The sequence below is a fragment of the Gallinula chloropus genome (genome assembly GCF_964237585.1).
Source record: "Gallinula chloropus genome assembly, chromosome: 19".
Classification (NCBI taxonomy): Eukaryota; Metazoa; Chordata; class Aves; order Gruiformes; family Rallidae; genus Gallinula; species Gallinula chloropus.
In genome coordinates, this window is record NC_140104.1 from 10,532,531 (window position 1) to 10,560,228 (window position 27,698).

Sequence of the window (27,698 nt, forward strand, 5' to 3'; positions counted from 1 at the left end):
AATGGGTGGAAAACATCCCCCCTTTGCCAGGCTTCCAGGCTCTGCGGCTTTTCTTGGGCTTCCTTCCCGCCCACCACAGCACCCCCTGCTCCCAAGGCTGCTGGTGTTTGCTTTACAGGGTGTAACCCCGCGCCGCACCAGCACCCTTTCTCCTTTGCAGGTTCTGTGTGGGGACACGGTACCTGTCACTGATCCGATATCCCTGTCCCTAGCTGCTGCGTCTCCAGGATCACCCGTGCGTTGTGAGGGCAGGGGGAGCTCCCCACACCCTGCCCAACGCCTCCTCTCCCCCTATGCCCGGGGAGGATGCTTTCCCCGAGCCGGGGCACCCACACACCACCCGGAGTCGGGTCCATGTTGAACATCCATCCCCACGTCCCCCACCTGCCCGGGGAAAGGTTCCAGCCGGGAGGCACCCAGGGCTGTGTGTGCCGCCACCCATCACAGGGTGCCCTCGGCATCCCCCTGCTCCTCCATGGCTGGCGGTGGCCACCGAGCCCGCTGGCACTGGCGGAGCCGTTTCGGGGCTGGGCTCTCACGTACAGCTGCAGCGGAGCAGAGCCCGTGGGAGCCCCCGGGAAGACCGGGGGGGAGGCGGGGCGGGGGTGGGGGTCGGTGAGGCGGGACAGAGCCTCGGGTAGGGCCGGATTGGAGACGCCAAGGGACACCCCGGCTTTCCCCCCGCCGCATCCCTGCCAGCATCCCCGGGGGCGGCGACACCGCCCTGCACCGGCTCGGGCGGGGGCTGCTCCGTTCGGGGCGGGGGGGGGGTGGGACGTGGGAAGGGGGCGGGGGGGTGGGTTTGACGGACGACGACGGGGGCCGGGGACACCCCGGGGGCGGTCCGCGGCCCCGATCCTGCGCCGGGGGCCGAACCGGGCTGGCCCCTCCTCCGGCACGGCCTCCCGGGGGGCGGCGGGCCCCGAGCGCAGAGCGGCGGCGGCGGGGCGCGCTCGGAGCCCGCTCCGCCGGGCCATGGCGAGCACCGGCGCCGCGCCCGGGGGCCCGGGCTCGGGCTCGGGTTCGGGCACGACGCTGCCCACCCGCTTCCAGGAGACCGAGAAACTGCTGGCGGCGACCGAAGGCCGGGAGGAGAAGGGCCTCCGCGGCTCCAAATCCTTCACGGCCGCCCTGGCCGGCGAGGCGGAGCGCAACGGGCACGGGCTCGCCTACAAGTCGGTGTCGGTCGGGCACCTGGAGGCGGCTCCGCTCTCGCCGTCCCGGCTCAGCCTGGGCAGAGCCTCCTCCACGGCCACCAGCACGGCGGCAGCGGAGCAGGGCCGCCCGCGGGACTACCTGGTGCTCGCCATCTTCTCCTGCTTCTGCCCCGTCTGGCCCATCAACGTCGTGGCCCTCGTCTTCTCCATCATGGTGAGTGCGGGACCCGCCGTGCGGCCGGACCCGCCCGGCTCCCCCCGCCCCCCACCTTCACCACCACCTCCCCCCACGCCGCCGCCTCGACGGTCGGAGCTGGGAGCGGAGCTGTCCGCGGTGCTGCTGCACCGCCGGGGACCGGGGCGCGGCGGGGACCGGGGCGGGCGGAGCCTACGCGGCTCCCGCAGCTCAGCCGGGGGCGCGGGGAGCTCGGCCGGGCTGCGCCGCTGACGGGCACCGGCAGGATGCTTCGATCGGGGTCCGGGGAAGGGAGATTGGGCGGGGGCGGGTAGAGTCCCTCCGAGCCGGCGGGGACCCTCGGCAGAACCGGCGCCTGAGCCTGGGACGGATGGCGGAGAGGAGGTGGGATGGAGAGGGGCAGCCAGGGGTTTGGGGCGCACCCAGGACAGGGCTCCGGGAAGCCCAGCGGCCCCGGGAAGCCCAGCGGCCCCGGGAAGCCCGGTCCCTGCCGCCAGGCATCGGGTCAGAGCGGCTCGCCGGGCTTCCCCGGGCAGGAGCTGCGAGGCGAAGCATGGACAGGGGACCCCCCTCCGCACCTCCTAGCAGCCCAGCCCAGCCCTGCAGTACTGGGGAGACCCTGGTCGGGGGCTTGTTCCCATGCTTGGACCCTTCAAAGGGAAGGGTTGTACCTGCCGTGCTTTCGGTGGTCCTGGAGAAGGAATTTTCTCCATTAAACATCCCCCACTCTGCAGCAAAGGCACCAGCAGCAGAGCAGGGCAGAAGAAAGCCAGCCAGGCTCCCACCCATCTCAGGTACAGGTGGCTCAGACAGAATAGCCTTACAAGCACAGCCTCCCTCCCTCAGGACACTCCACTTCTGTACAGCCCCCCCCGGGCAACTTTCACACCCCTGATTTAACAGGAGGCAAATCTCTTTGATGATCAGCCCAGGGAACGTAATTACCTCCTTACCCCACAGACAGAGACTGAGGGGCACCAGCAGCCAGCACTTCCCCAAAACCCACCACCAACTTGAAGACATACCCTTGCAGTTGCCACAGAAAGCCCTTTAGAGAAACCTGTATCCATTTTGAGGAGGAATCATCATTTCTGCCAGTGCCAGCTGTCATCTGTGTAGTACAGTCGTGTAGCAGAGCCTGGTTAGGCAGCGTATGGGGAAGCCAGCCAGCCTTGTTTGGCTTTGCACTGCAACGGGAGGGAAAGCAGCAGAGGATTGCATATCCATGGTAATAAACAAGGGCTCTCATGGGGATTTTCCAGCCACATTAGCCTTCATGCAAAATAGACTCTCACACTCTCCCTCGCAGGCGTTACAGCCTCCAGCGTGGTGGAGATGTGCCTTGGGCCACATCAGCCCTACAGAATGGAAGAGTAAACAGTGAAAAAAGAGCAGGAGCCAGTTAATACTGCTAGACAGCAAGGTACTGCTGTGTGTTTGCTGTGTTAAGCACAAAGGGAGGCAGGACTGACAGGGAAGTAAGCCTAGTTGGCTGCTATCTGCTTCTAAGACCCCTGACAGCATCAACCAGAGGGCACCCAAAGGTGGGGAAAGGGATGCCTAACCCCAGTTCTCTGTGGCTGCCAAGGCAGAGGGTGCAGTCGGATGAGCTTGTTCTCCAGGGCAAGGTTTCTAGCACACACAGCACATTAGTAACCAGTGTGCATCCTCTGGCTCATTCACAGTCGCCCCTGCACTCCCTGTCCCAAGGGACACTTAATTTATTACTGCCTGTTCTAGTACTGGCCATGCCTATACCAGCACACCCCCACCCTCCTGCCAGCCAGGGACCACTGCACAGTGCCAGCAGAGCAAGACAAGGAATGCTCCTTGCTCTGTGATGACCCTGGGGAGTCAGAAAACATCTGGCTGGGTCCTCCTGCTAGCAGGAACAGCTCTTGGGGCATCAGCTGATGTTTCACCTGCTCACACCAGCCAGGAATTTAGTTCCCAGTGCCCCCCTGAGGCTCCCACAGGCTTAGGTCTCCCCACATAATAAAACCCAGGAGTGCCTGAATGTGTGCAAACTTGAGCAGGGACCAGGCTTTTGTAATTCCCAGCACCCAGGGAAGGGGACAGGGGTGAGCAGGGGGAGCCCTTCCACAATGTGCTGACATCCCTTTAGCTCTGCAATTGTATTTTTCTTTCCTAAGTCAATGCTTTTTGCACATGAAAGCTTTTTTTTTTTTCTGGGTAATAAGCAGCAACCAGAGAGGAAAGCAAATGAATGCTTTGGGGTTTAGTGTCTCATAAATCATTGTTCAAAAGCTGCTCTCAGATCCCAGCAGGGCCTGTGGCCAGAGGTGGGGAAGAAAATCTGCTCTAGTGCCTCCTGTCTGGTTCCTGGGAACGCTGGTCGCATGGAAATGAGTTACCTGGAGGCTCCTCTGCTGCCTCTTGGATGTGTTTTCTCAACCAGGAGAGAATCTGGCTGCGCTAAGGGGATCCCCAGGAAGGATGGGACCCGTGGGACCCATCTCAGAGGAGTGCAGGGCAGAGCCAGGTAGCCCCCCCCCTCCTCAGCCCTGTTATCAAATCCCTTCCCCCTCCTATCAAAGTGCAGCCACATCAGGTGCCAAAACAGAGAGGGGCCACTTACCAGGGTACAAACCTCCCAACAAATGAAGTGATGGGAAAAAGGAAGGTAAATCCAGCCAGAACCAGCATAAAGTAACAGCAAGAGCAGCTCTGCACAGCGCTGGCTGCCCAGAATTAGTACTGTCATTCCCGAAAGCTGCCAGAGAAGTCACATCACCCTCACCCATTTAACCAGCACAGCCATCTCTCTGAGGCTGCTGGTGACTTATGCCTCTCAGAATGTTTTCTTCAACAAAAGACAAATGTTGAGGGCTTGTGATTTATTGTGAGTAGCTGGTGGAAGGCAGCAGAGTGCATCCCAAGGCGATTGATAAGCTGGGAGAGATTGCAGGGGAGAGGAGGTGACGATTCATCTTCTCTGTCCCTGGGACCAACATGGGAAAGCAATTGCCTTCATTTGCCACCAGCCAACTTAGGTGATCAATTATGGGGAGGAAAAAAACCCAACCCCCCCAACCCTCCTGGATGGTAACTTGGGCAGCTAGTTTGGAAACAGAGAGTAATAACTCTCTTGATTCACCCAGGCTCACCTGGCACTGTGGGTGCTGTGGTACATCACCATGGGCGCTGTCTTTCCAGCCCCACTTCTGGGGGTCCTTCAGATTGCCTCACTCCTTGGCTGGAACAGTGAGTCCCTCAGCACACGCTGTGACTCGCTCCCCTTGTAGCCCCCCCCAGCCTTTCGGAGGGATCGTGTCTCAGCCAGTCTCCACTGATCACCAAGATGTTCATCTGGAAAGCAAAACACAGGATTAGTGATACTAGAGAGTTATAATCAAACCATTCCAGGCCAATGAATAATATATGTACAGTAAGAAACGCTCGCTGAACACCCCCTGCCAATGCTGATGGGGTTTTTTTTCGTGGTTGTTCGGGGTAAACGAACAGTAAAACCCTTCCAGAAGCTGGAGTGATAAATACATCACATTCATTAGCCTATATGTTTTGCATAGAAGACAGCTTAAAACTGCATCTTTGCAGTCTAACCCACACCCTGCAAAAAGATGAGACTTCTTACCAAAAATCCTAAAAAGAAAAACCCACCCCAAACAAACCCAGATGCTGGAAGCTGTCAGTGAGCAGGGATCCTGTCAGTGAGCAGGGCAGGGAGCCTGTCAGTGAGCAGGGATCCTGTCAGTGAGCAGGGATCCTGTCAGTGAGCAGGGCAGGGAGCCTGTCAGTGAGCAGGGCAGGGATCCTGTCAGTGAGCAGGGATCCTGTCAGTGAGCAGGGATCCTGTCAGTGAGCAGGGCAGGGATCCCATCAGTGAGCAGGGATCGTGTCAGTGAGCAGGGCAGGGATCCTGTCAGTGAGCAGGGCAGGGATCCTGTCAGTCCCTGGGCTACTGCATTCTCCCCATCTCTCACCACCAGCCCGTGAGGTTTCATTTTGTCACCTCCTCTTCCAAAATGAAAATAGGCTCTTGGCAGCATCCCATCCATTTTATATATTGTCTGTCAAACGTGATGTGGAGACCAAAAGCACCAAGGTCTCCAGCTGCCTGGGTGTCAGTGCTGGGGACGTTGTTACACTGGATGGTACCTGAGAGGAGTGGGGTGCAGTGGGAGCTGTTGCCTGTTTGAGACCCCACAAAGTTATTTATGTGGTGATGCCAAGTGGAATTGGTACCCAGGCATCTTCAAAGCTGCATTATAGCTACTCAAGCACTATGGAGCAGCAGCCAGTGCACAGCCTGGGCTGGGGCTAGTGACCTTTTGGCCACGGAGCTGCCAGGAGGGCAGTGGCATTAAAGCAGGATGATGGGGAAATGGGGTAGTGACATGAGTATTTGTTAGTTTGAATTTGTTAGTTTGAGCTGCCAGCCCCTACAGCCTGCCCCAGATCTCCCTCTTCTCCTGAGACCTGGCTGGGCTGAGGCAGCATGGCTGGAGATGGATGGTTGGGGTGGGGGGAAGCCTTTAACCCGTGTAAGAATGTTAATAAATACTTAGAGCATCTCTAAAGAGAGAAGCAACTGCTTGGAGGCAGTTAAAATACCGACAGCACCCTGTCCACAGGGAGGTCAAGGGGAGGTTTGTCCAACTCCTCCACCACCTCAGGGTGACAGACCTGTGTGCTGGACTTCTCGCCCCGATCTCTCCACCCAGACTACGTTCCTCCTCCTTCCCCCCACCCTGACCCTTCCCAACCAGGTGAAAATGGTACCCATGCACCTTAAAACTCCTTCTCCACTTTCTCTCCCTTCCTGAAAGGGTTTCATGGGGGACAGAAGGGCTCTGTGTGACTTGGGGAAGGCTTTTCAGTCCAGAGGGCTGCAGTAGCCGCTGCTTCCCGAGCAGGCAGCTCCTGCTTTGCTGATGGAGGGGCTCCAGCCTCTCCACCACAGGCACAGGGAATGCTGACGCACGGTGAGTAATTTCACCCTAATAACCTCACCGTGGCAGTGCACAGCTGCCCTCCTGCTAAGTGCCAGGTCCTCCCCCAGCCAAGCGCAGGAAGCCCAGCACGCTGGCTCCAGCAAGCTGAGGAGCCCTGTGGGCTCTCCTCTCCTTGCTTCTCCCTCACCAGGAACTTTGCACTTGGGAGCCAAATGATTGCCAATTACAAGAGAAAGGGCAAGATGGGCCCTTATTTCATCCCTTCCTCCAGCAGCGTGCGCTGCATCGGGGTATTAGAGTTGCACTTCGCTGGTGAGCTCTGCTCAGTCTCCAGGTTGCTGACCCTGGAGCTCAGGGTCAGGCCACAGCATCACCTCGCTGCCCCATCAGGCACCAGGAGAGGTCTTGGCGAGTCCCTGCTCATCCAGTCTTTTGTCTTTCCTCTTTGGGTGTGAGCCCAAATCCTGCTCCATCCAGCTCAGACCCCAGTAGCGCTGCTGGGCAGATCCTAGGAATGCCTCACTGGAGATGCTGCCAGGGTCTGGATCGCTCACAGCCCACGGCAGCCAGCCCTGACTGAGCAGTGAAAGTCAAAGTTTCCAAAGGAACCTCCAGGTTGTGTTCTCCATCCACCCTGGGGTGCCACTTGTTCCCAAAGACAACCACCACTGCAATTTATCCCACTGAGAGCCTCCTGCTAAGACACCAGTGCCCACCAACATCAGCACCAGGCAAGTCCTGTTCTGGCTCCAACCTTGGAGTTCTTTCTTCAGCCCTTAATAAGAGCACACCCAGCAATTTCCAGGCACCTACTAGTGCCTTCCTCCATCACAGTAGTCACAGAGCAGAGGAAAGCTTTCTCTGAGCTGCCTGGAGAAATCAATAGAGCATCAGGGGAGATTGCAATGAAACTAGAAGCAGAATAGAGAAGCTATATGGACTATTCCTTCCCTCCCTACAGCCCAGCCAGAACAGGAATTCACCGTAGGAGGACTGCATCTCAAAACAGAGAGGGTGAACACAACCCATCTATGTTGATGCAGAAATTGAGGGTAACACAGAGGCACCAAAGCACATCCCCAAAAGACAGACCTGAGCCAGCACAGCTCCTCCCCAAGGTAGGGCAGCATCCCAGGTGGAGATGGGGATACATGTGCCATTCTGCCAGAGCCCAGGGTAGCAGATCCAGCCCTTGCTGACACAGCAGTTCTCATTTTGGGGTCTACAGCCAGAGGGTCACCCTAAAACCACAGCTGTTCTCAAGAGCCTCTTTCTGTGTTTGCCTCCAGTCGAGGAACAGCGGGCAGCAAGGGGACCTGGACGGAGCCCGGCGACTCGGCCGCATGGCCAGGCTGCTCAGCATCGTCTCCATTGTCCTGGGGACCATCATCATCGTGCTCTACATTTCACTCAGCGTCAGAGGTAACGTTTCCTTCTCTTTGCCCCCCCAGCTCAGCTAGAGCAGGGATCTCACATGGCTGCTGCCTCCAGTGTACAGGGTGCCCACTGCCCACAAGGACCCCAGGGCAGACGATGCTCCATTCCCACCCCAAGTGTGGGAATTCCCACCCCAGTGGTAGGGCACTAAGCACCCATGAGATTCAGGCTGGTTTGACCATCACTAGCTGCACATAGACATGCAAAACACCTTGGAGCATGGGCTCCTTGTAGTAGCAACAAACACTGTTCAAGCAAGCAGAGTGGAAAGCCCCCTTGCGCTGTCCCACGGCACAGTGGTGACCATACAAGGTTCCCTCTGGTGAAAAGTCTTGCCCTAGAAAAGGCTGTGGTGGGTTTAGAAGAATGTGGTGGGGTGAAACTAAAGTAATCCAGGACACACACAAAAATCAATCTGCCCAGAAGTGCAATCCCAAAGAAACAGTTTGGGAACCTCCCAAACACAAACCCACCTGCCCAAACCAGCATGACCAGCACGCAGCTCAGGCAAAGAGGAACTTCAGAAACAGAGTCCAAACTGAGAGTGTAAGGGAAACACCCCTGTGACTCCTGGAAGCTGCCCTAAGACTTCCTTTATTTTACAGGTTCCTAGAAGATGTTTTAGCATGCAAATGCCTCGAAGAGGAGGAAGACAACTTTCCTTTTGGGGTTTTTACTTTCAGCCTTGCAACAAAAAATTGTCACAGTGTAGGTGGGCAGCCCTAGACAGCCTGCTCCGGAGCGCCGTCTGAAGGAATGCATGCTTCTACTTCACCACCTCTTGGAAACAAGTTTGTACAAGTGATGGGATAACAAAAAAAAAAACATCCCAAGAAGGAATGGGGAAGGACATCGGATGCCAAGCGGAGAGGAGAAAGGGGAAATCCACTACCTCATTCCCCTCCAGCAAAACTCACGGAGTGGGGAGACAACTAAAGTACAAGAGGAGGAGAAAGTTCCAAGAATGAAGCTTGTTTTAACAGGAGAAAAACAAATTAAGGCAAGAACAGGATATTTTGAGGAATCCTACTAAGGATTTTGGCATAAGTCACTGGATTATTGGGGGTTGTTGGTTTTTAAATCGTCCAATTCTGTCTCTACAAACAAACAAACAAACAACAAAGCTCAAACTGCCATGGGGAGCTGAGAGCTGTTCCACGGAGAGGGAAGGAGAGCAGAGCTGCAGCGGGACCACGGCTCTGCTCTGAAGGAAGCTCAGCTGCAAGAGCTGGAGGACGTGGTGGGTGCTTTTGTATTTTTGATGAAAAAAACAAACAAACAAACAAAAAAAAACCAACCAAGAGACAATGACCATTTGCATGCCTTTGGGAATGTTCTCCATGTCTGTTCCTACGAGCTCTTTTATCGCTTAGGGCAGATCTCAGAGCTGGCAGAGTGGGATGTTGCTGCATGGGAATGCCAGGCTCCTCCTCACCCCAATCCCATGGTGGGGTTTTTTTTTTAATGGAAGGAAAAGCGATGCTTTCTCTGTGAACCCACACATCTCTCTCTCTCTCTCTGTGCACCCATTGTGAGGTTAATACTTGTGGCGCTGAGAAAAGAGCCTGGTTAATCTGTAGCAGCGGTACCAAGGCATGGAGAGCCTGTCCTACCCACTTACACGTTTGTGTCATGTCATGTCCATCACATAAAAGCTTCAGCGTGATCCAGCCCCCCCACCACTGCCAGTGTTCATTGCCCCAACCCTTTCAGGCTTCAGCTTAGGGCCCTCCAGGAGATCTTCAGAGACACAGAGGCATTTAAGTTTCCTGCCCCCATCTCCACACCCCCTCACACGCTGTTCTGCCTCTCTGAAAATCTCCAGCACCCCTGGAGCCAGCTGGGGTCAGTCCCAAGAGCAGTATTATTTTTTAACCTTTTATATTGAACACACCAAGAAAACAGACTTTGCTCCTCCTGATGTGCCGATAGGTACCCTGCCAGGTCTTCCACAACATACAGCTCCTCAGTTGTTTCCCACGGGATACATGCCAGGACAGACCCTCAATCCTCCATCCACCCCCATCCCCTCTTTTTCCACCCAAACCTGTCCTTGCCGTGGGTTACTGGGGCTGGTTGTCTATCTGACCAGCCAGACTATGCAAAGTTTCATCACCTGTTATTTTATTCAGGCTCTGTAGATGGCTTCTGGCCATATCCATTGGCTCCATCTTAGCTGAGCCTCTCTCTTCTATCAAAACTTTGTGGGCACAAGTAGCTGCACTCCCCAGCCCTTCTGGTGTCTTTAGCTGACAGCCTGTGACCTAGAAATAAGGATTGCCTGGATAAATAAGGTGTTTCAGGGCACTTCTGCTCCCTACCACCAATCTCCCAAAAGATTAGACCAAATCTAATGCCTCTGAGGGCTTGTCTACATGGAGAATCTACTACACACAGTGAGAAACTTCTTCACACCACGATGCCTGCTTGGCACTAACTTCCCTGGAGCACGTGTGCAGGTGGGGTTAGCACAGGGAGGTGTAAAATTCACCCTGCCCTTACTCTGCAGTAACCAATGTGCAAAGTCAGGGGCATCACTGTGAGAATTCTCTTGCCTCCCCTTTGACTGCTCCTCCAAAAAGTGTTTCCTCTTGCTGGGCATCATCTGAATCTGGGGGCTCAGAAAGCCAAACCCCCCTTGAGACACGAAAAGGGATCACCACAGCACTTTCTTGGGCTCCATTCCCTTTGACAGTGCTTCAATACAAACCATGGGTTTCTAAAATGAAACAAATTTGCCATGGCCCTTTCTTTTGTGACTCATTTTTTTGGGGGAGCTTCAGCAAACAGGGGCCAGGGAGCACCACTGGGTGTGAGCTCCCTCCTGCAGCCGCTGCCAGGGTGCCCTTGGCACCGGATCTCTCCTTCCCAAGCTCCTCAGAAACTCTCCCTCAGAGAGCCAAACTCTCATCTTCTAGTTGATGAAATCCCATCACATCTCCCAAACATCTCCTCCTTTAACGCTCCAACCTGAAAGCTGCTTGCTGGGAAACAAGCTTTATCTTTCCTGAGGTACGTTAAGGGCAGCGCTGTCTGTCCATCCATCTTCCACCCTTTGCTCTTGGAGCTGCTGAAATTCAGCTCATGGGAAGAGCTGAGCAAGCTCCTCCCTTGGGCTGGAAGATGGGACATTCAGGGAAAACTGCCACAATGATTTATAGCACCTGAGAAGGCCAAGTATTTATTAAGGAAAGAGTTTCAATGCTCTGTTATCATTATGTGAAGCTTTTCATCCAAAGGGCTTTACCACATTTAAAGGATTAAACCTCACCCCTCCCCACGAGGTGGGTTAGCATCACGCTGCCCTAATTGCACAGAAGGCAAAGTTGCTCACAGTCACACACACCATAGAGCTCCAAAAAAGAAACCCACTGTTCTTTCTCCTCCTTACCAGAAACATGCATCAACACAGATTTCCTTTGAATCTGGTTTTTCCAAAGGGATCTTGGCAAATACTGTGCTTCAAAATAGACTGGGATACCTGGAGTTGTAGGAACAAGGGGATTTTGCGAGGCAAACGCTATGGTCCTTGCCAGGAGAAGCCCCAGGCTGGTGAGGCTCAGAGCAGTAGAGGTACCAGGATTCATCTAAAGGCAGAAGGTTTCCCAAAGAATAAACCCCACTGTGATGGTTTGTTGCATGTACCCAAACGTGGCTTGTGCCTCAGGCTGCCAGGGCTGTTCCTTCTTAGCTCCCTGTTAAGTAGAACAAAAAAGGGAAACTAAGGCACATAACTTCCTTCTGTGGTTAATCTTCTTCCTGGTCAGATGTGATGGCACCACTCTGCACTCTTGAATACAGCTTTTGGTTCTTATCCTGCCCATAAATCCAGGGAAAAGCTCCTTCAGTTACTCCTGACAAAATATTGTCCCTCCTTGCAGCCTGGCTCCCTGGTGCTAGAGAAATAATCACCCCAGGGTTATATGGGAAGTCTCTTCTCCCCCCTCTCCCCCAACCTCTCCATACATTTTGCAGCCTGATACTTTGCAAAGGTCTTGCCACTAGACCCTTGCTCTCCACACCACGTGTGGTTTTACCCCAGCTTAGCTGCCCAATTAGAGAATCATTGACCAGTTTGGGTTGGAAGGGACCTCAAAGATCATTCTAGTTCCATCCATGGGCAGAAACACCCTCACTAGACTAGGTTGCCCAAAGCCCCATCCAACCTGGCCTTAAAAGCCTCCAGGAATGGGGCTTCCACAACCTCTCTGGACAACCTGTTCGTACTTGTAAGGGAAGAAGCTGCTGAGTCCCCACACTCTTGACACATACATCCCATGCAATTGTGTTATGAGGACTTACACCATGGCAGAACTTCATCCTGAGCCCACCAGCAGGCAGGTCTGGAGCTGGGGAACAAGCAACCCCTCATGGTTTGTTTGCTGACTTCCTGCTCACCTGGGGCACAGTCATCTTTTCTTCCACATCCAGGCACAACCACTCCTCTCCTTAGTTTTGTATTTAGCACACAGGAGGGCAATCACCACAAAAACTGTGTCATGAAAAGACTTCCCCTTCTCCATCCCCACAAAGGAGCCCTACTGCTTCTGTCACAGCTCTTTGCCACCTGCTGCAGCCACCTCTAAGCACGTCAGAATAGAGTTTTCTAGGTGCTCACAACTAGAACAGTCACAAAATCCTCAGGGTCTGGCCAACTGCTACCCCCCCCCCCCACACACCCCTTCCCGGTGAAGAAGAGGCAAGAGATCCAAGTGATGTGGTGGCAATCTAGCCTTACCTGACAGCAAAGTTGAGCTGGTAGGAGGATGGCTTGCTGAAGAGCTGGAGAAGGTGGGAAACGTCTCTCTAAATGTAAGTTGAAGTAGGAGTTACGATCGACAAGTGCGAGGTCCTGGTGGGATATAAATACCCGGTTTGCGCTGCTGGAGAAGGAATCTCAGAGCTGAGCGCACGGCTGATGGCACCTCTCTGGCATTGGTGTCCCTGGGCTCTTCTCCCCAGGGTTTGGGGGCTGAGCTGGGCTCTGAGGAGCCCTCACTAGGTTCAGTGATCGAAGGCTTAAGCTGAAGAAGCGATTGAACTCGCTCGGTTTCGTACCTGCTTCCTGTAGGATGCGGCAAGCAACAGTCAGAAAAGGTGTGGTGGGAGTCTGATGGGCACAGCAACACGCTGGCAGGTGCCTGCAGAGGAGCCTGGAGGGTCTGAGCAGGAAGGGAGGAAAGAAAAGAACAGCAGAGTTGATTTGCTGCATTAGATGGGTTGGCTTTTTCAGGTCGGTGTTTCCCACTGGTCTGGTTCACCCCTCTCCCCATCTTTGCCAGTTTAACGTGCTTTCCCCTCAGCATTTCTACCCCCAGAGCAATGTGCCAGTCTCACCAGCTTTCCCCCCAAATCCCCTGCCTTTCCTATAAGCTGGGACAGGTCCCATTGGCAATGAGATGGCATGGCCAGGCATTGCAGAAGGGGCTATCGGGGTGGGGGACCAGCTCCTGTAAGGCTCTGACCCCCCTCAGGCACAGACCACCGCGGTACCTGACCTTCCCAACACTGACTTCTCCACGTAGACAAGGGGAGCAGATCCTGCCTTTGGTATGAAATGAGAACTCCACTTCCATTGGGTGGGAGTCCAGGCAGAGGCTGCAGAATTGCACCCACTGGGCTGGTCCCATGACAATTTCTTACCCCCCTCCCCTCCAACCTCACCCTATCACTTTGTTACTTATCCCAGAGCCTCAGCCAGGGCTGCACAGTCAACCTGAAACAAGTTCAAGACGGGAGGTGGATTTATCTTTCAGCAAACATCCTTTAGTTTTGCAAAGACCTTTAGGTTTGGATTGAAGCCTCCCATGCTTGGGCACAAGCCAAGGGGTCCAGGGCAGGGGGGGAGCAGCCTTTTCAGAGCAGGAATGTTTGTAAAGCATTTGCTGACACCAGTAGGTAGCGGAACCCAACCCTATAAATAGCCACCCAGAACAAGAAAGGGAATGTGTGCAGGACTCACCAAGGCAACCCTGCTGCCACTGCAGAGCAGGTACCCTTGTTCCATGATGCCAGGACACAATCCTTGGTGTGGAAGTGCAGGGTCTATCCCCCCCCTCACCTCCCTCCACTGCTGTCACCACCGTCCACGCACCGGCTCCTCCTGTTTTGAAGCCAAACTGGAAGAGCCATGTCTCACACACAGCATAAACCACATCAGGAATCGCAGCTGGATGCTTCTCTTTGCTGGTAAATGTTTCTCTCTCTCTTTTTTTTGCTGCAGGATGCTATGGTATACCTGATATACTTTCTTTGTATTTCTTGGCATGAGAAAAAGAAAAAAAATTAAAATGTAACATGCATGGTCAAAGCTGAACTGGTTTCTTCTGTCTAAATGAGAAAAAAAAACCCATCCAAACTACTCATTGAACTATTTCTTCATGTAGATCAGCTGGTGTTTTGGGCATGGTGGGTCACCAGTAAATACAGATAAGCAAAAGGCAGAGGAAACAGCACAAGGCAGAGCAGAGCAAGGTCCCAGACAGCTCAACCTTGTGCTGCAGAGAGAAGTGGCATCGAGCTCCTGGGAAGGCACAGCTATGGTGGGAGGTCTTCAGCTGCCCAGGGAAGCAGGAGAAATCCTCCTTGCTTGCTCACTGCTGCCGGCCCGTGGTGTGTCACACAGTCAAGTGCCAGAGAATAAATTCCAAACCTGGTCAAAAACTAGGATCAGGGCTCAATACCATGGAGTTCAAGAACGTGCAGCAGTGTTTGGTCTCTGCTCGAAGAGCCTCAATGCCAGCAGCTCCCAGGAAACAAGTCCCTTTTAAAGTTTCTTAAGCCAGGCCTTCCTTTAAACATCAGCAGCTCCAGGGAACATTGGCTGTAGTCTTCTCCCAGGAGGAGTTTTTCCAAGCCCACCACACTGGAAGGCTGCTGACTCTAACACGCACCTTGGGGCACTACCAGTTTGTTTCTGTGTAACAGCACACTGGTCAGTCAAGGCTACTGATCTGCACCAAAGATTAGTCACACAACCACCTCATCCAGTCCAATCCCAACACCCTCCCCTGGCTGTGCATCGCTGGCATCCCTGGGAACGAATGGCAGTGCAGTGTCCAGCCACGCTCAGCTTGGAGAGATGATGCCCTTGATGAGGGAATAGTATCGACCCTCAGCAAGTACCTGATGATACAAAGCTAGACCTGGACAGGCTGGAGAGCTGGGCAGGGAGAGGCCAGATGAAGTTCAACAAAAGCAAGTGGAGAGTCTGGCACCTGGGAAGGAACAACTGTTTGTATCAGTACAGGCTGGGGGATGACCTGCTGGAGGAGCTCAGCGGAGAAGGACCTGGGGGTCCTGGTTGATGACAGGGTGGCCATGAGCCAGCAGTGTGCCCTGGGAGCTGAGAGAGACAATGGGATCCTGGGGGGCATCAGGAGGAGTGTGGCCAGCAGGTTACAGGAGGGGATCCTCCCCCTCTACTCTGTCCTGGTCAGGTCCCACCTGGAATATTGTGTCCAGTTCTGGGCTCCCTGGGATAAAAAGGACAGGGATCTCCTGGAGAGAGTCCAGAGGAGGCTATGGAGATGATTAAGGGCCTGGAGCATCTCCCCTATGAGGAGAGGCTGAATAAGCTGGGGCTGTTCAGCCTTGAGAAGAGAAGACTAAGGGGGGACCTAATTAAACTTTATAATTATCTGAAGCAGGGGATGCAGCGGGAATTGGCCAACCCCTTTTCAGTGTCTGTGGAGACAGGACAAGGGGTAATGGCTGCAAGTTGGAGCACAGGAAATTCCACACCAACATGGGGAAGAACTTTTCCCCAGTGAGGGTGAGGGAGCCCTGGGACAGGCTGCCCAGGGAGGTGGTGGAGTCTCCTTCTCTGGAGATATTCCAGACCCGTCTGGACACCTATCTGAGTGAGATGTCCTTGGGAGCTGCTTTGGCAGGGGGGTTGGACCCGATGAGCTCTCGAGGTCCCTTCCAACCCCTACAATTCTGTGATTCTCTGATTCTCTGATTGCCAAGCCTGTGGGGCACCAGTTGTCTTACACAGTGCTCTCCTCTGTAGCAATACACACAACCTGTCCAGACTTGGGGTAGGGTTCACAGGAGGTAGGATGGTCCCACAGCTTCCCAAGGGCGACTCCTTCCCTCTTCCTGCACACACAAGCATGACATGGGAGGCAGGTGCCACCACCAGCAGCAGCGATCAAACCCGAAGCTTTCCAGCCCCAGAGCTGGTACCAGCTGCAGCGCTTCCCCTTCCATCCCTGTCTGTGATGGAGAAAGATAGCTGTAAATTCCCTGCAATGTTGGCATCCTGCAGCATGATTCAGCACCAGCCTCACTTAATGGCCCTGCCTGGAGTGCGTCCTGCCCAGGAGATTCGCTCCAAGGCAAGAGGCGGGCGACTCCCACCCAAATGCCCAGATGCATTAAGGGGTGCTGAGCCCCCAGCACGGGCTCCGCTCTCCTGTGAGCAGCTCACCCAACAGAGCCCACTGGGTAATAACTCAGCAGCAAAACACAGCAGTGATGCAGGTCCAGCTGTTTGACTTGCTGTGGTGACGCTTAGAAACGCAGCAGCAGGACAAACAGACCATTCAAGATCACCTCAACAGCCCGAACCCAAACCCCTCAGCCTCTGCTGTGGCACAGCAAAGCTCTGCTCTGCCCATCGTTTTCATCAGCAGTATTAGGACACACACCTTTCCTCCCTCCCTAAAGATGCTGTGAGTTGGTCTCTCTCTGGAAGGAAAAAAAGGAAAATAGGGAAAAACACCCCAGGTACTGAAAGCCAGGGAAGGATGCAGGTTAAGTAGGTCAGTTATTCAAAATGAGTAAAGGAACAGTTAATTATTTCTTCTAGATCTGCTGCTTCTCACAACACAAAGCCCAGGTCCTCTAAGCCAGAGCTGGTGTCAATCCTGGACCTGTCCCTGAGGTTCCCAATGGTTCAGGCAGCGTGGCACTGGTATGTCAACACAGCCTCCCCACACACAGCAGCAGGCTCAGGCTTCTGGTTTATCCCATAGCCCCCCTCCTCACACCACACCCATCTCCGACTGGGCTCTGCAGCTTAATGTGTGTTTAATGAATTAAACCTATTCCTTTGGTGCATCCCTTCCCTCCTGCTTTGAAAACTGCCAATCTAACTAGGTGTGCCCATCCTTACTCTTAAATCCTCATGTAACAGCACCTAAATCAGCACTCTGTTTGGTGTCAGATACCAGTGCCAGGATATCCATGGCTCAGACCTCTGCCTTTAGGAGCCACCAGCCATGAATCCTTCCACCCAAACTTACACCACACCACAGCTACTCCCATTTTGCACTAAGGTTTCTGTATGAAGCCCGTGTTACTTGGCAGCCTCTACCTTGCTGCCTCTACTCATCCACAAGCACAAGAGGTATTAATGTTCATACACAGGCCAAGTGTGATCTCTGTGGAGGGACAAAGAGCCACCTTTACGTGTCCTGATGGAGAAACAAAGTGTAAATGCTTAGAAAAGTCAGTGTAACTCACTCCTCACTGCTCAGCAAAGCAGAGGGACTTGTGGCTGTGGTTGGTGTAGCTGGGTATAACAAAAGTCCAGGGCAGAGGGGTCCTGGTGGGGAGAGCTTTGGAGAAACAGGTGGAATTTGTATCCCAGCACACGACATCTGAGGCTGCTTTAAGCCATCTTTGGCCACCTTCACACATCGCTTCAAGAATTCAGCAGGCAAGAAGGCCGAGCAGGAAAGAACGATGAGTTTGTGCTGGAGGAGGAGGATTTTCTCCCATAAAAACCCCCACACCTTGGAGAGATTTCCCTTCAGCAGTGAGATTCCCCTCGGAGCATCCTGACCGTGTCACCGGCGCAGCTGGGCAGATGCAGGTTCCAGACTTCAAAGAGCGAAGCTTCCAGCCTTGCCTCTGATGTTTCACTAAAGAGAGGGGAGTGCCAAGTGCTTTAGCCTCCTGTTTTATTAATATGTTGCTCTGATGGGCTCATGTATAATAGATTGGTGAAGGAACAGCAAGAAGTTTACATCCAGTTTCCATGTTGCATATGTTTTCTACTAAACACTATATAGGCTCCCCATTCACCTCCATCTTTGCTAACAGATTTGCATGAGCTTTGGGGTTCAAGCAAAGGACAAGCTGGTCACCAGTTCTTCAACTGGTTTCCATGACTTTGCTCCAGACCAGGAGCTAAAAGAAGTAAAAAGCCCAGGGAAAACATTTCCATTTTCTCGCGCTGCTGAAGAAACAAAGGTGGGGTCAGGGTTTCCTTGGGCACCCTCAAAGCCATGCAGACCCTCTCAGCAAGTCATTTGTAGGGTGCTGGAACCAGCCAGAGCCCTGGGCTGCTGCAGCATCGTGTGGTTGCAGCAGGAGAGCGCAGGGCTGCGGATCTGCACCAGTGAGACCTCGTGAGGGGCAGCGCACCGACACGCCTGGCTCTGCAGAGCTCCAGCCCACGGAGACACAAGGGGCTTGTAGCTCAACACGGGGCAGGAAAGATCACAGATTGTGCTTGAAGCTTCTTGCTACTCACTGAGCAGGGGCTGAGCTGCAGGGGGTTAAAAAAAAAACAGACAGAGAGCCAGCATGAGGGTGCATGGTGGGTGTCTCCTTCAAGATGTGGAGTTGACCAGACATACCCCATGGACTCCTCTAGAAGAGCAGGGACTAACTGAATTTGACTTTGTGATGGTGCTGAAAGCCTCCATGTTCCTATTTTCCTCCCTGGAACCAACTTTCCCCTTTAGAGATGAAGACTCTTTGGTTTTTGTGGCACGACTCTGCACTCAGCTCAGAGCTGTCACCGTCCCCCTGCAAACACAGTCAGAGCGACACAGCCACATTCCCACACCTACACAGCGAGGTGTTCAGTCAGGAGTCCCACTGACCCTACCTGGGACAAGGTAGACATTTCCATTGCATCTTAAACTAATGGTTTTTTTTTAAATCAGATGAGACACACTCAATAAACTTCATGGAAGGACTTGGTGGTTGGGGTTTATGGAATGGGAGAGCCTGGCTTAGACAGCGTTGCACCAGCACGTTGCACCAGAGACGTCAGCTCTAACTCTACATGAGGACCTTTCCTTTGTGCTGGTTACTGCTGGATCCTTCAGAGGATGAAACCTCCCATCCTTCAATCTCCAGAATACCTAAAATAGCGTAACAGGGATTTCTCCCTGAGCTAAAAGCTACCTATAGCTTCTGTGCTAGGAAAAAAACTACAAGAAGACGACTGATGGCCCTCATTGTTTCCAGCTTAGCTGCAATGTTAGATGCTATTCTTGGTCAAGAGCTGCTGAAGGCTTCTGAAGCCTGTGAAGTTGTTTGCTTTAATAGCACACAGCGTGAAACCCAGCAGAGATGGGAATTCTTCCCAGCAAAACGCATCCTTCTGCTGAGCTCGCTGGATCTCGCTGCCTCTTGGAAATGTTTCATCACAGGCTGCAGGTTTAAAGCATTTCCTTGCAATTATTTGGTTTCAGGTCCAGTTTCATAAACTCAGTGCTTTCTATGCTTTCCCAGTGAGGGATCACTTCAACAATGCTGCATGGGCAGAAAAACAACACATCACCTCACCCAGCATGCTGGAAGTCATCACCAGGCTGAAGCAGGAGGCCAAGGCTCACAGGAGACTGTAGCAAAATTAAAGGGATGTTGCTAAGACCTGGTATCTTTAAAGCTCTAAAATGATGTTCCCATTTTTACCTTGGTTTTCCACATTGCAAACCATACAGTGGGTTTAAGAGTCCCAAAAACCGAGTGAGCAGCTGTAGAACAGGCTCTTTGTGCCCTGTCTAGGTGATGGTTTGTCTCTGCTTCCCAAGAAAGAGATGGTCCATGACTCAGCAACTGGGTCCCTTCTGCAGGTGTAGTGCCCTTTGGAGGTGAGTGCTGGACTGGCTGTGGTCTGGGGGCTCTGGGCAGGTAGCTAAGAAGTTTGCTCCCCAGGGATGTAGCTGTGTCTGTGGTCACAGTGGAGGAAGCTGGGGGTGGTACAGAGCTGCCAACGTTGCCTGATGTGGTGAAGCACAGTGATGCTCAGCTAGCAAAGACACAGCTGCCTCCAGGAGCCTCAGAGTGTCTGAGGCCAGACAGACACACGTACCTGAACTAAGGAGAGAGGGCTGAACACTGAAATCCCTGCAGCAGCATCCTTTGCATCCCTGCTTTCCTCTTCCCAGAGGCACAACTGGGCCTGATGTATCCCTGAATGGCTACAGGAACTGACAGACGTATTCCACAAATATTTGTTGGGTTTGGTTTTGCTCTGGGGGGGTTTGTTGGTTTCTTTAAACTCCACCTGAGCCAGAGCGTGGGCTTGAAAATGATTTCCATTTCCTGAAACACAGGGAAAGGCAGGAGGAGGTGGCCAGCAGATCCCTCAGTCCTGCTGAGGGATCCAAAGGAGTGGTTGCTATCTGAAAACCAAGACCTGTTTATTTTGAGCAGGCAGCCAACACACCAGGCACGGTCTCTGCTGCAGGCTGAGCACCCTCCTGCCTCTCTCTCTCCATTTCTTTACATAAGCAGCACAGGCTTTTATAGACCTGACTCACAAACCTCCCCACCTCAGTAATATTTTAAAGTAAATTTAGCATTGGTGATACATGCCTGACCTAAAGGGAGCTCCATTTATAGCACAGCAGGGAGATATCCACGGATGGGCCCCTCTGCACTTGGCCTCTCTGCTCACATCAAGGAGACAGGTTGACAAAGTCCAAGTGTCGCTGCAGGCTCACCCTACCCTGCAGTTTAGGGGATGCTCATGGGCTCAGCTGCTTGTTCAGCACCATGACACAGGTACCCACCAGTCTCCAGCCACGAGAAGGTCCTTGTGTGGTTCAGTTAGGCTTTACCACAATGAATGCTGTTGTGTGGCAAGAGCTGGGCTTGGCAGGGACACCTCATCAGCACTTTTACAGCTACTCCCAAGTTCTTCTCACACCTGCAATATTCCTGAGCATCCTGCAGAGTTTTAAGGAAAAGGTTCCCTTAAAATAAAAGGAAAAAAAAAACCCCAAATCTGACATTTCAGCAGCATTTCACCCTGCAAGGAGCCAGCACAGCACGGGGCTGAAGTCAGATGGATCCATAGCAGATCACACACCCAGGCACAACAAACATCTTAAAGTTCCCACTCTACATACCAAGCAGCTCAGTGGGACTTTGCAACCTGCAGCGTGGAGCTCCTACTCCTTTCCAAAGCACCTTTAGAAAGACAAAGGCTGAAGAATATTGTCCCCACTTCCAAGAACCTTGCATCAAACAGATGGGTATGGGTAAGGGAGATAAGAAAAGAAACAAAACATCTGAAGGGACTAAATTCCACCCGTTTACAGGGGCTGTGGAGGAGCATGCTGGTGTTTACAGGGGCTGTGAAGGATCACACTGGGCTCTGGCACCAACGTGGTTATCAGTGAATTTGCAGCTAGAGCTCTTGGTGTGGTTTAATCAATAAGCTCCACGTCACCCTGGGACAGCCTTCCTGGACTTCAAAGTAAGGATAGATTTGGGGTTTTTTTTTGATGAGGGCAAAATAAATTAACGTGTTTGAAATGTCTACTTGAAGCTGAGCACCCAGGGAGCAGGGGAGGAGAACCTCACGGGCACTGCAGCCAGCAGACAGAGAACGGCGATACAAGGAGCGAGACCTCCACGGACACGATCGCAGAGGAGCTCCCAAAACCACACTGCTGCCGGTCAAGAGGACTCCCTGTATGTGAAAGCCAAGAGAACCAGACAATAATCCACCAGGAGAGCATCGTTTTGGGGGAGGAGGGGCTTTGATTGTGGCCAGACCTGCTTTCCTAGCCGCGCTGTCGAAAGTGGGTTAGCAAAGCCTCTGGGTCCCATTAAGAAGAAAGAGCAAGGAGGGCTGCAGCGGCAGGAAGGATTAAGGCAGGGACCAGCAGCAGCACACAGGCTTCTACCAGCCTCAAACAGCTTGCAGAGGGGGAAGATGAAGGCGACAGCAGGCTCTGAGGATTTAATGAGCACAGCCCGGATGCAAGGCACAGCCGGCACAGCGTTTGTACCTGCAACACCCCGGTTTGGGTTCATCCAGCAAATGCAAATCCCTGCTCCAAGCACCGAGATTTTCTATTAAAACATTCCAAAAAATCACGTTATAACCCCCCTCCCCCCCAGATTATAAATCAAAAATCACCCAGCCTTGCATCTCCCCCAGCCAGTGAAACGGGCAAAACAAAGCTGCTCCTGTCTCTCCCTATGAATTTCTCATGGAGTGCTCAGCTCCCCTTTCAGCAGGAAAGCTGCTGGTGGAATGGCACCAGGGCTGAAGGAGCAGCTCATCCATAATGCACGAACACCCACCGTGCCTGAGCCTGTCAGGCAGGCCAGCAATTCTCCCTACGAACAACAGTATTCTGGGAGGCGGATGGTTAAAAATATGTATCTTACTGCCTGTGCCACTATGAATTATTGACTGTACAAGGAGCTGGAAAAAAGGATTCAGAGCTGTTAATAATTTATTTTCTAATCCAAACGAAGATGGAATTTTACGCACCACTTATTACCAGTGCCACAAACTGGAAAAACGAACTGCACGTCCCACTACCCCACAGCAGAATTGCCTTTCCATTTTCAGAACAGTTTTTGAAGTTTCCCCCTTGACTTGAAACACAAGAGTTAAAGCCTTCCCTTGAGAGAGCATATGGTCACTGCTGAATATTTAGTACGTGCATTAGAGATCCAGAAACCTCCCTCTGCTTGAAAGCGGCATTACAGGCACAGCAGGGCAGCCCTGAAAGGAGAATCACCTCTCTTCATTCCCAGCCTTATGCAGACAGACAGGTACAGGCAGTCCCTGGTTTGAGACAATTGAGTGGCATGGAAAGATTTAACACCAACTGCAGAACCACCAGATAGCCAACGGGTCCCCCAGGCAGGACGCTGCCTGGTTTGAACACCCCAGGATGGAGGTGGTCCAGACCGCAGCAGGAAGTTACAGGATGTAATGGAACTTCACAGGGAGGGTTTTCACAATTGCTCATAGAAGTATTAGCTTATTTTTGGTGTTTGGGGAGGGGGACAGTACCCAACTACAGCACAGTGTATTAAAAAAAGGAGGAGGAGGCACCTTATGCTTAGATCAGCGTCGGTTCTGGTGTGCGTTGGGGAATGACATGTTTTATACAATAGATATAGAGGAAAACTTTTTAAAGCTTACCCTGAAGAGAACCATCCTTGTTCCATCTGTCAGAGAACAGCAGGAAAGAAGGCATTACTCTATCCAAACCCTTCCACTGCGGATGCACAGGCAGGCAGGAGGAACACACCCCGCCAAACCGAGCTCTTTGGGTCAGGAAATGCTCCAGCACATCTGACACTAGGTACAGAACCGCAGAACCAGCTAATCCATATGTTCAGTGACAATCCCAAACAGGAGAGATGAATCTTCTCTGCATCTTCCCTCAAGTTTACGTAGGCACAAACTGTCACAGGGGAAAGAACCAAGCACCTTGCTTAGAATTCTAATTTATTATTAAATTACATATCAAAGCTTTTTTTTTTTTTTAATACATACAGAGAATGCACAATAGGTGAGAACAAAAATAATTACACTTACAATAAAATAAGCTTCAAGAAGCTGTATGAAAAGCCAAAAATCAGAAAGTGCAATCAGAAAATCATTTACAAGAGTCTGGGCTGGGCTATTTTGTGAGAAAGGGTGGGTTTTTGTTGTCTTGAGTGTTTAAATAAACTGCTTTCCTCACTCAGCAGTAGACAGACCAACAACTGCTTTTGTATTTGGAATTGAAAGCATCACATTGGTTTCAAATATCCAACCGACAGGAGAGAGAGAGAACACCAAGAGGACTTGGGGATGTCACCTAGAATCTGGCTCAGTTTTGTCTCAGTGTCTTTCACTGAGGTCTCCTGTCCTGGGCATTGCTCAACAGAACCGCTGCTCTGCAAGATTTCATAATCCTGTACTGGTATAAGGAGTTCCAGAATTATTTCCTCTTTCAGAAGTGATACAGCTGTTCTCTCTCCTTCCTATTTCAAATGAAAGCTTTGGGGAAAAAGAAAAGTAGAACTAGGAAAAGGTTACACATCAAGTGACCTTGGGAAAGGAGCTGCGAGGTTTAGAGAGGATGGTCCCAACCAAGCGACACAGTGAGAGGCAGCGGCCCTGATTTTGTTCCCTGTGGAGCAGTTTTGGGGAGCTCAGGAGCGCAGCTCCCCTGAAGACACAGTCCTGGAGGACAAGCTGTCCAACAAGTCACATCACTTGAAGATCTACTTCTGTCCTTTCATTTTCAATATCCAGCAAGGACCTGACTCTTTCTTCTCCCAGTGATCTTAAGACTGTCCAAAGGCTTTCTAAAACTACAAATAAAGAATTCTGGTTGGTTATTGAGCATAATGAATCCACCAGGAATTAATACCACACATGGATATTTGAAAAGCTCCTGAAATCAGTACTGATTAAGAAAAAAAATGTAGTGCCTTCCCAGGAAGGGCAAACTCTTGTATTACCAGAAGCACCACGCTGCTTGGTCCCAGCACCCAGAGAGCAAAGCCTGCCTCTGCCCTTGCCCAGGCACACTTGTGCCAGGGCTGGGGATGACTGCTGAGGGCTGGGCTAGGGCTGCTGGAACGCTCACTGTTGACTGAACACACAATACTGGGTGGTGCCCGAATGCCATTCCTCTGCTCTAACAACCAGGCTTGAAGAATCAGATAAACATGTAAAGGAAAAAAAAAGAAGTCTAAAACTAGAGGAAAAAGCCACTGGTGTCTCCACCAAGCGTGGCACAGGAAGCTATCAATGCCATCTCCTGCGTTCTGATGTCCAGCTGAGGGGCTGTTGGCCAAGTTTCAAGTAGGGGTTTGTGTACTGAGCAAAAACCAAAGCAGAAATTCAAAAAGCCTGTGCATGGGAAACGTGCCCTCTAGAAATAGTATGGACAGAGTCGCTTCACTGGCGTGGCTCAGCAGGGTTCTGTTTGGTGGGGTTACGAGTCTGCAGCTCTGCCAGGAATTGCAGCAACGAGAATTTTCTGACCACACCAACACTCAGAGAACACATTTAGCAACAAGAGCTGCACAAGCCTGTACTCTGGGGCTTGAGATTAAACACTACAGTCCTTGTCTTGGTGTATGCTCCGTTGCCCCAGCTATAGGTCTGAGTTATTAGAGGTGTTCAGAATTAACAAGCCTTTCCAAACCCTTGGCTATGCAGAATCACACCACTTCAGAGAGCAATGCTGAACGCCGGCTCACACTGCTGGGAGACAAGAAGTTGATGGTGAAGGGGAAACTAGAAGGTTAATTAAATGTATTTTTTAAAAAACCCCACAAAACTGTCTCAAAACCAAACACAAAACCCGTGGAGGGATTGCCAACACTGAGACCATTTCCAGTAAAGCTTTATCAGACATAATTCAGCACATTTCTGTTATTTTATACTAAAATATATCCGTTCCTCCATAACATTTCCATAACGTGAAAAATCAATTCTGTTTACATATTATAGTCTACATATTGTCCATAGCAGCTTTTTCACACAGTAAGATTAAATATATGCACCAAATAATCAATTAAGTCCAGTTAAAAGAGTGGTTATAAGATTAAATAAATGAATTTATTTATGGTACTGCAGATCTTCTATTGCCAACTATAGAGCAACCATATCCTACAAATCCCAGACAGGAGCACGACCGCCGATCAGGGTCCCTTAGGGTGGTGGTGGAATCAAAACAAAAAGCATCAGGGAGATGATGTTTGCTCTCTCAACACATGAATTCAATAACAAACCTCTCTTCTCCATTGAGGGCTTTCATAAACCCCTTTAATGACTGCTTCATTTCAAACCAGGAACATTCCTGGATCAACCAAATAATCAACTCTCTGTTTAAAACACAAGCCCCACAGTTTTACATGTATTAATTCCAAATACTTTCTAATCCCAATGACAAGATGACTGATTAGAAGCCTTTGTTGACTTTTTAGCACAAAGCCTGCAAAGAAGCCTTCAAATCCATACAAACAGTGTGGTTCTGCACAGTACACAGGCATGAGTCTCTACTCCCTCCAACAAGTACTTCACAGACACTATAAAAAGTGTAAAAAAGTCGTCTCTGTCCCACCACACTCCATTTGACAGGAGAACCTGGAGCCCATTTGACATCTGTGGGTAATGGCATACATGAGATCTGTTAGGAGCGCTGGAAATTGATTGTGAAAAGAGAGTTAATCAAGTTTTTTTAGAAAGGTATTTCAGTGCCTCAGTTGAAATTTATTGAGTTACGACATGACAGATGGAAAAGAGCTACTTGAAAGAGCAGAAAAATCTGTAATTGGTGAATTTGCACTATCAAAGCCATTTCTGATGTCAGCTTTGTTTAGACACACAAACATAACAGGGTTCCTGTTGTGTGTCTGGACAAAATTCTTTCCCCTCCCTGCCCCCCAATAATGGTAAATAATACTTGTTTCACTATTCATACATTCCACTCTTTACTGTGAGGAGTTATGTCCAAACATTTTGCGTTCAGATACCTTTGCCTGGGGTATAACCATCATAATTTTCATTTCCAATTGACTGTTTAGATCATAACCTACTTACAATGTAAAAATATTAATGCTATTAGAATAACTTTATCTAAATGACAATATAGACTTCTTGAACTGCTTATCGTGTCTTTACAAAGACCTTTATGATGCCAGCCAAAATCAAAGTATTTGCACCCAAAAGGCTATACTTTTAGGTGAACTCATGTTTGGTCACTTTTCAGATGACTGAACACTACAGTAAACAGCTGCTAGGACACTGTGCTCCCTTTTTACAACAGGGGACTTACTAGCCCCTTTAAAGCCACAAGAAACCTCACAAAGCTTCCTCAGGGGGTGGTTTATTCATAATCTGTGCAAAAAGTGAATTGAACAATCCTTTTTTTTTTTTTTCCTTTTTTTTTCTTTGAGGAATTTGTGTGAAGCACAGTTTTCACAGCACAAGTTATGCAGAAATAACCAGTATCTCAACCATGAGTTAAAAAGTATTACAGAATGTGCATTTAGTAGTAGAGCAACCTGACGGCTTAAAGCTGCAATATTCTTCTCACAGGGCAAAAGTGTTCAGTACAGTGCTTGGCCTACAGGAATAACTGGCTTCCTGCAGAGTTTCTACCCAAGGGAAGAGTTACAATCTTTTCCCACTTACCAGGCAACCCCAGACCTCCCCCAGCACTGCTGAGCACAGAAAATGTTCTTCTGGTCCTGGTAAGCATCCTGTATTTACTTACCTTGCAGTGAGAAAGGGAATTAAAAAGACAAACAAATCCCACAAAACATAACCTAAAGGAAGATGTATGGCAGGGAAGGAGAAACACTGCAGCTTCAACCCAAAACCAGTGTCGCAGTCTACCATCATAAGCTCTAGACATCATGCTGATACTCCCAGCCGTGACGAGCAGGCTGTTTGAAGTCTGTCGCTTCCCCCCCACTCACTTTCCCTTGACTGGGGGGGGTGGGGAGGGATGGTGGTGGTGAGTTTAGCAGAGTCCATGGGGGAACATCCATCAATGAAAAGCATATAGCAGCAGTAAGATGGTACAGATGCCAATAATGCCACCCAAGATGAGAGAATCTCGTCGTTTCCGAAGGTTGATCCTTTGAATCAGGCTGTTCACTGCTGGAAACCGATCTTTAAGGAGTCTGAGTCAAGGTCATATCAGCAAACAACAACATCTTCACTAACAGGCTCCAAATTCTGCACAGGGAAATCCCAGTACTGCATGAGATGCAGAGCTACTGCCAAGCTGGAGAACACAGATGCAGTAAAAAACCCCTGATGGATAGCTAGCAGCAATAGAGCTGTACTTCACCAGTAACAGAGGGGAAAAAGAGAGCAGAGCATCTCAGAGCTCACATTCACACAGAACTCCTCACTTGGCCACCTACAATACCAGGGTTTGATATACATTCATCTCCAGTCTGTGAAGTTTAGTTACTTTTAATAACTGTGTTTAAATGAGAATGAAAAAGAAA

The 27,698-nt window shown here is 51.2% G+C and overlaps 2 protein-coding genes across 3 annotated transcripts in view; one reads left to right on the forward strand and one right to left on the reverse strand.

The window, feature by feature from the left end:
* Positions 1-975: 975 nt before the first annotated feature.
* Positions 976-19,321, forward strand: TRARG1 (trafficking regulator of GLUT4 (SLC2A4) 1; the record flags this gene model as incomplete). Its single annotated transcript, XM_084273092.1, has 3 exons — positions 976-1,371; positions 7,580-7,712; positions 19,206-19,321. The coding sequence occupies 3 exons, from the start codon at positions 976-978 to the stop codon at positions 19,319-19,321; spliced, it is 645 nt and encodes a 214-aa protein (XP_084129218.1).
* Positions 19,322-24,942: 5,621 nt separating this feature from the next.
* The window catches only part of GOSR1 (golgi SNAP receptor complex member 1), a gene marked incomplete at its 5' end in the record, with an annotated part of 34,516 nt that continues 31,760 nt past the window's right edge, over positions 24,943-27,698 (reverse strand). For both annotated transcript variants that reach the window (XM_084273038.1, XM_084273037.1), the window contains one exon: positions 24,943-27,354. In XM_084273038.1, the coding sequence (XP_084129164.1) occupies positions 27,230-27,354 (125 nt within the window). In that variant the 3' untranslated portion in view covers positions 24,943-27,229. The remainder of the gene's footprint in view (positions 27,355-27,698) is intronic.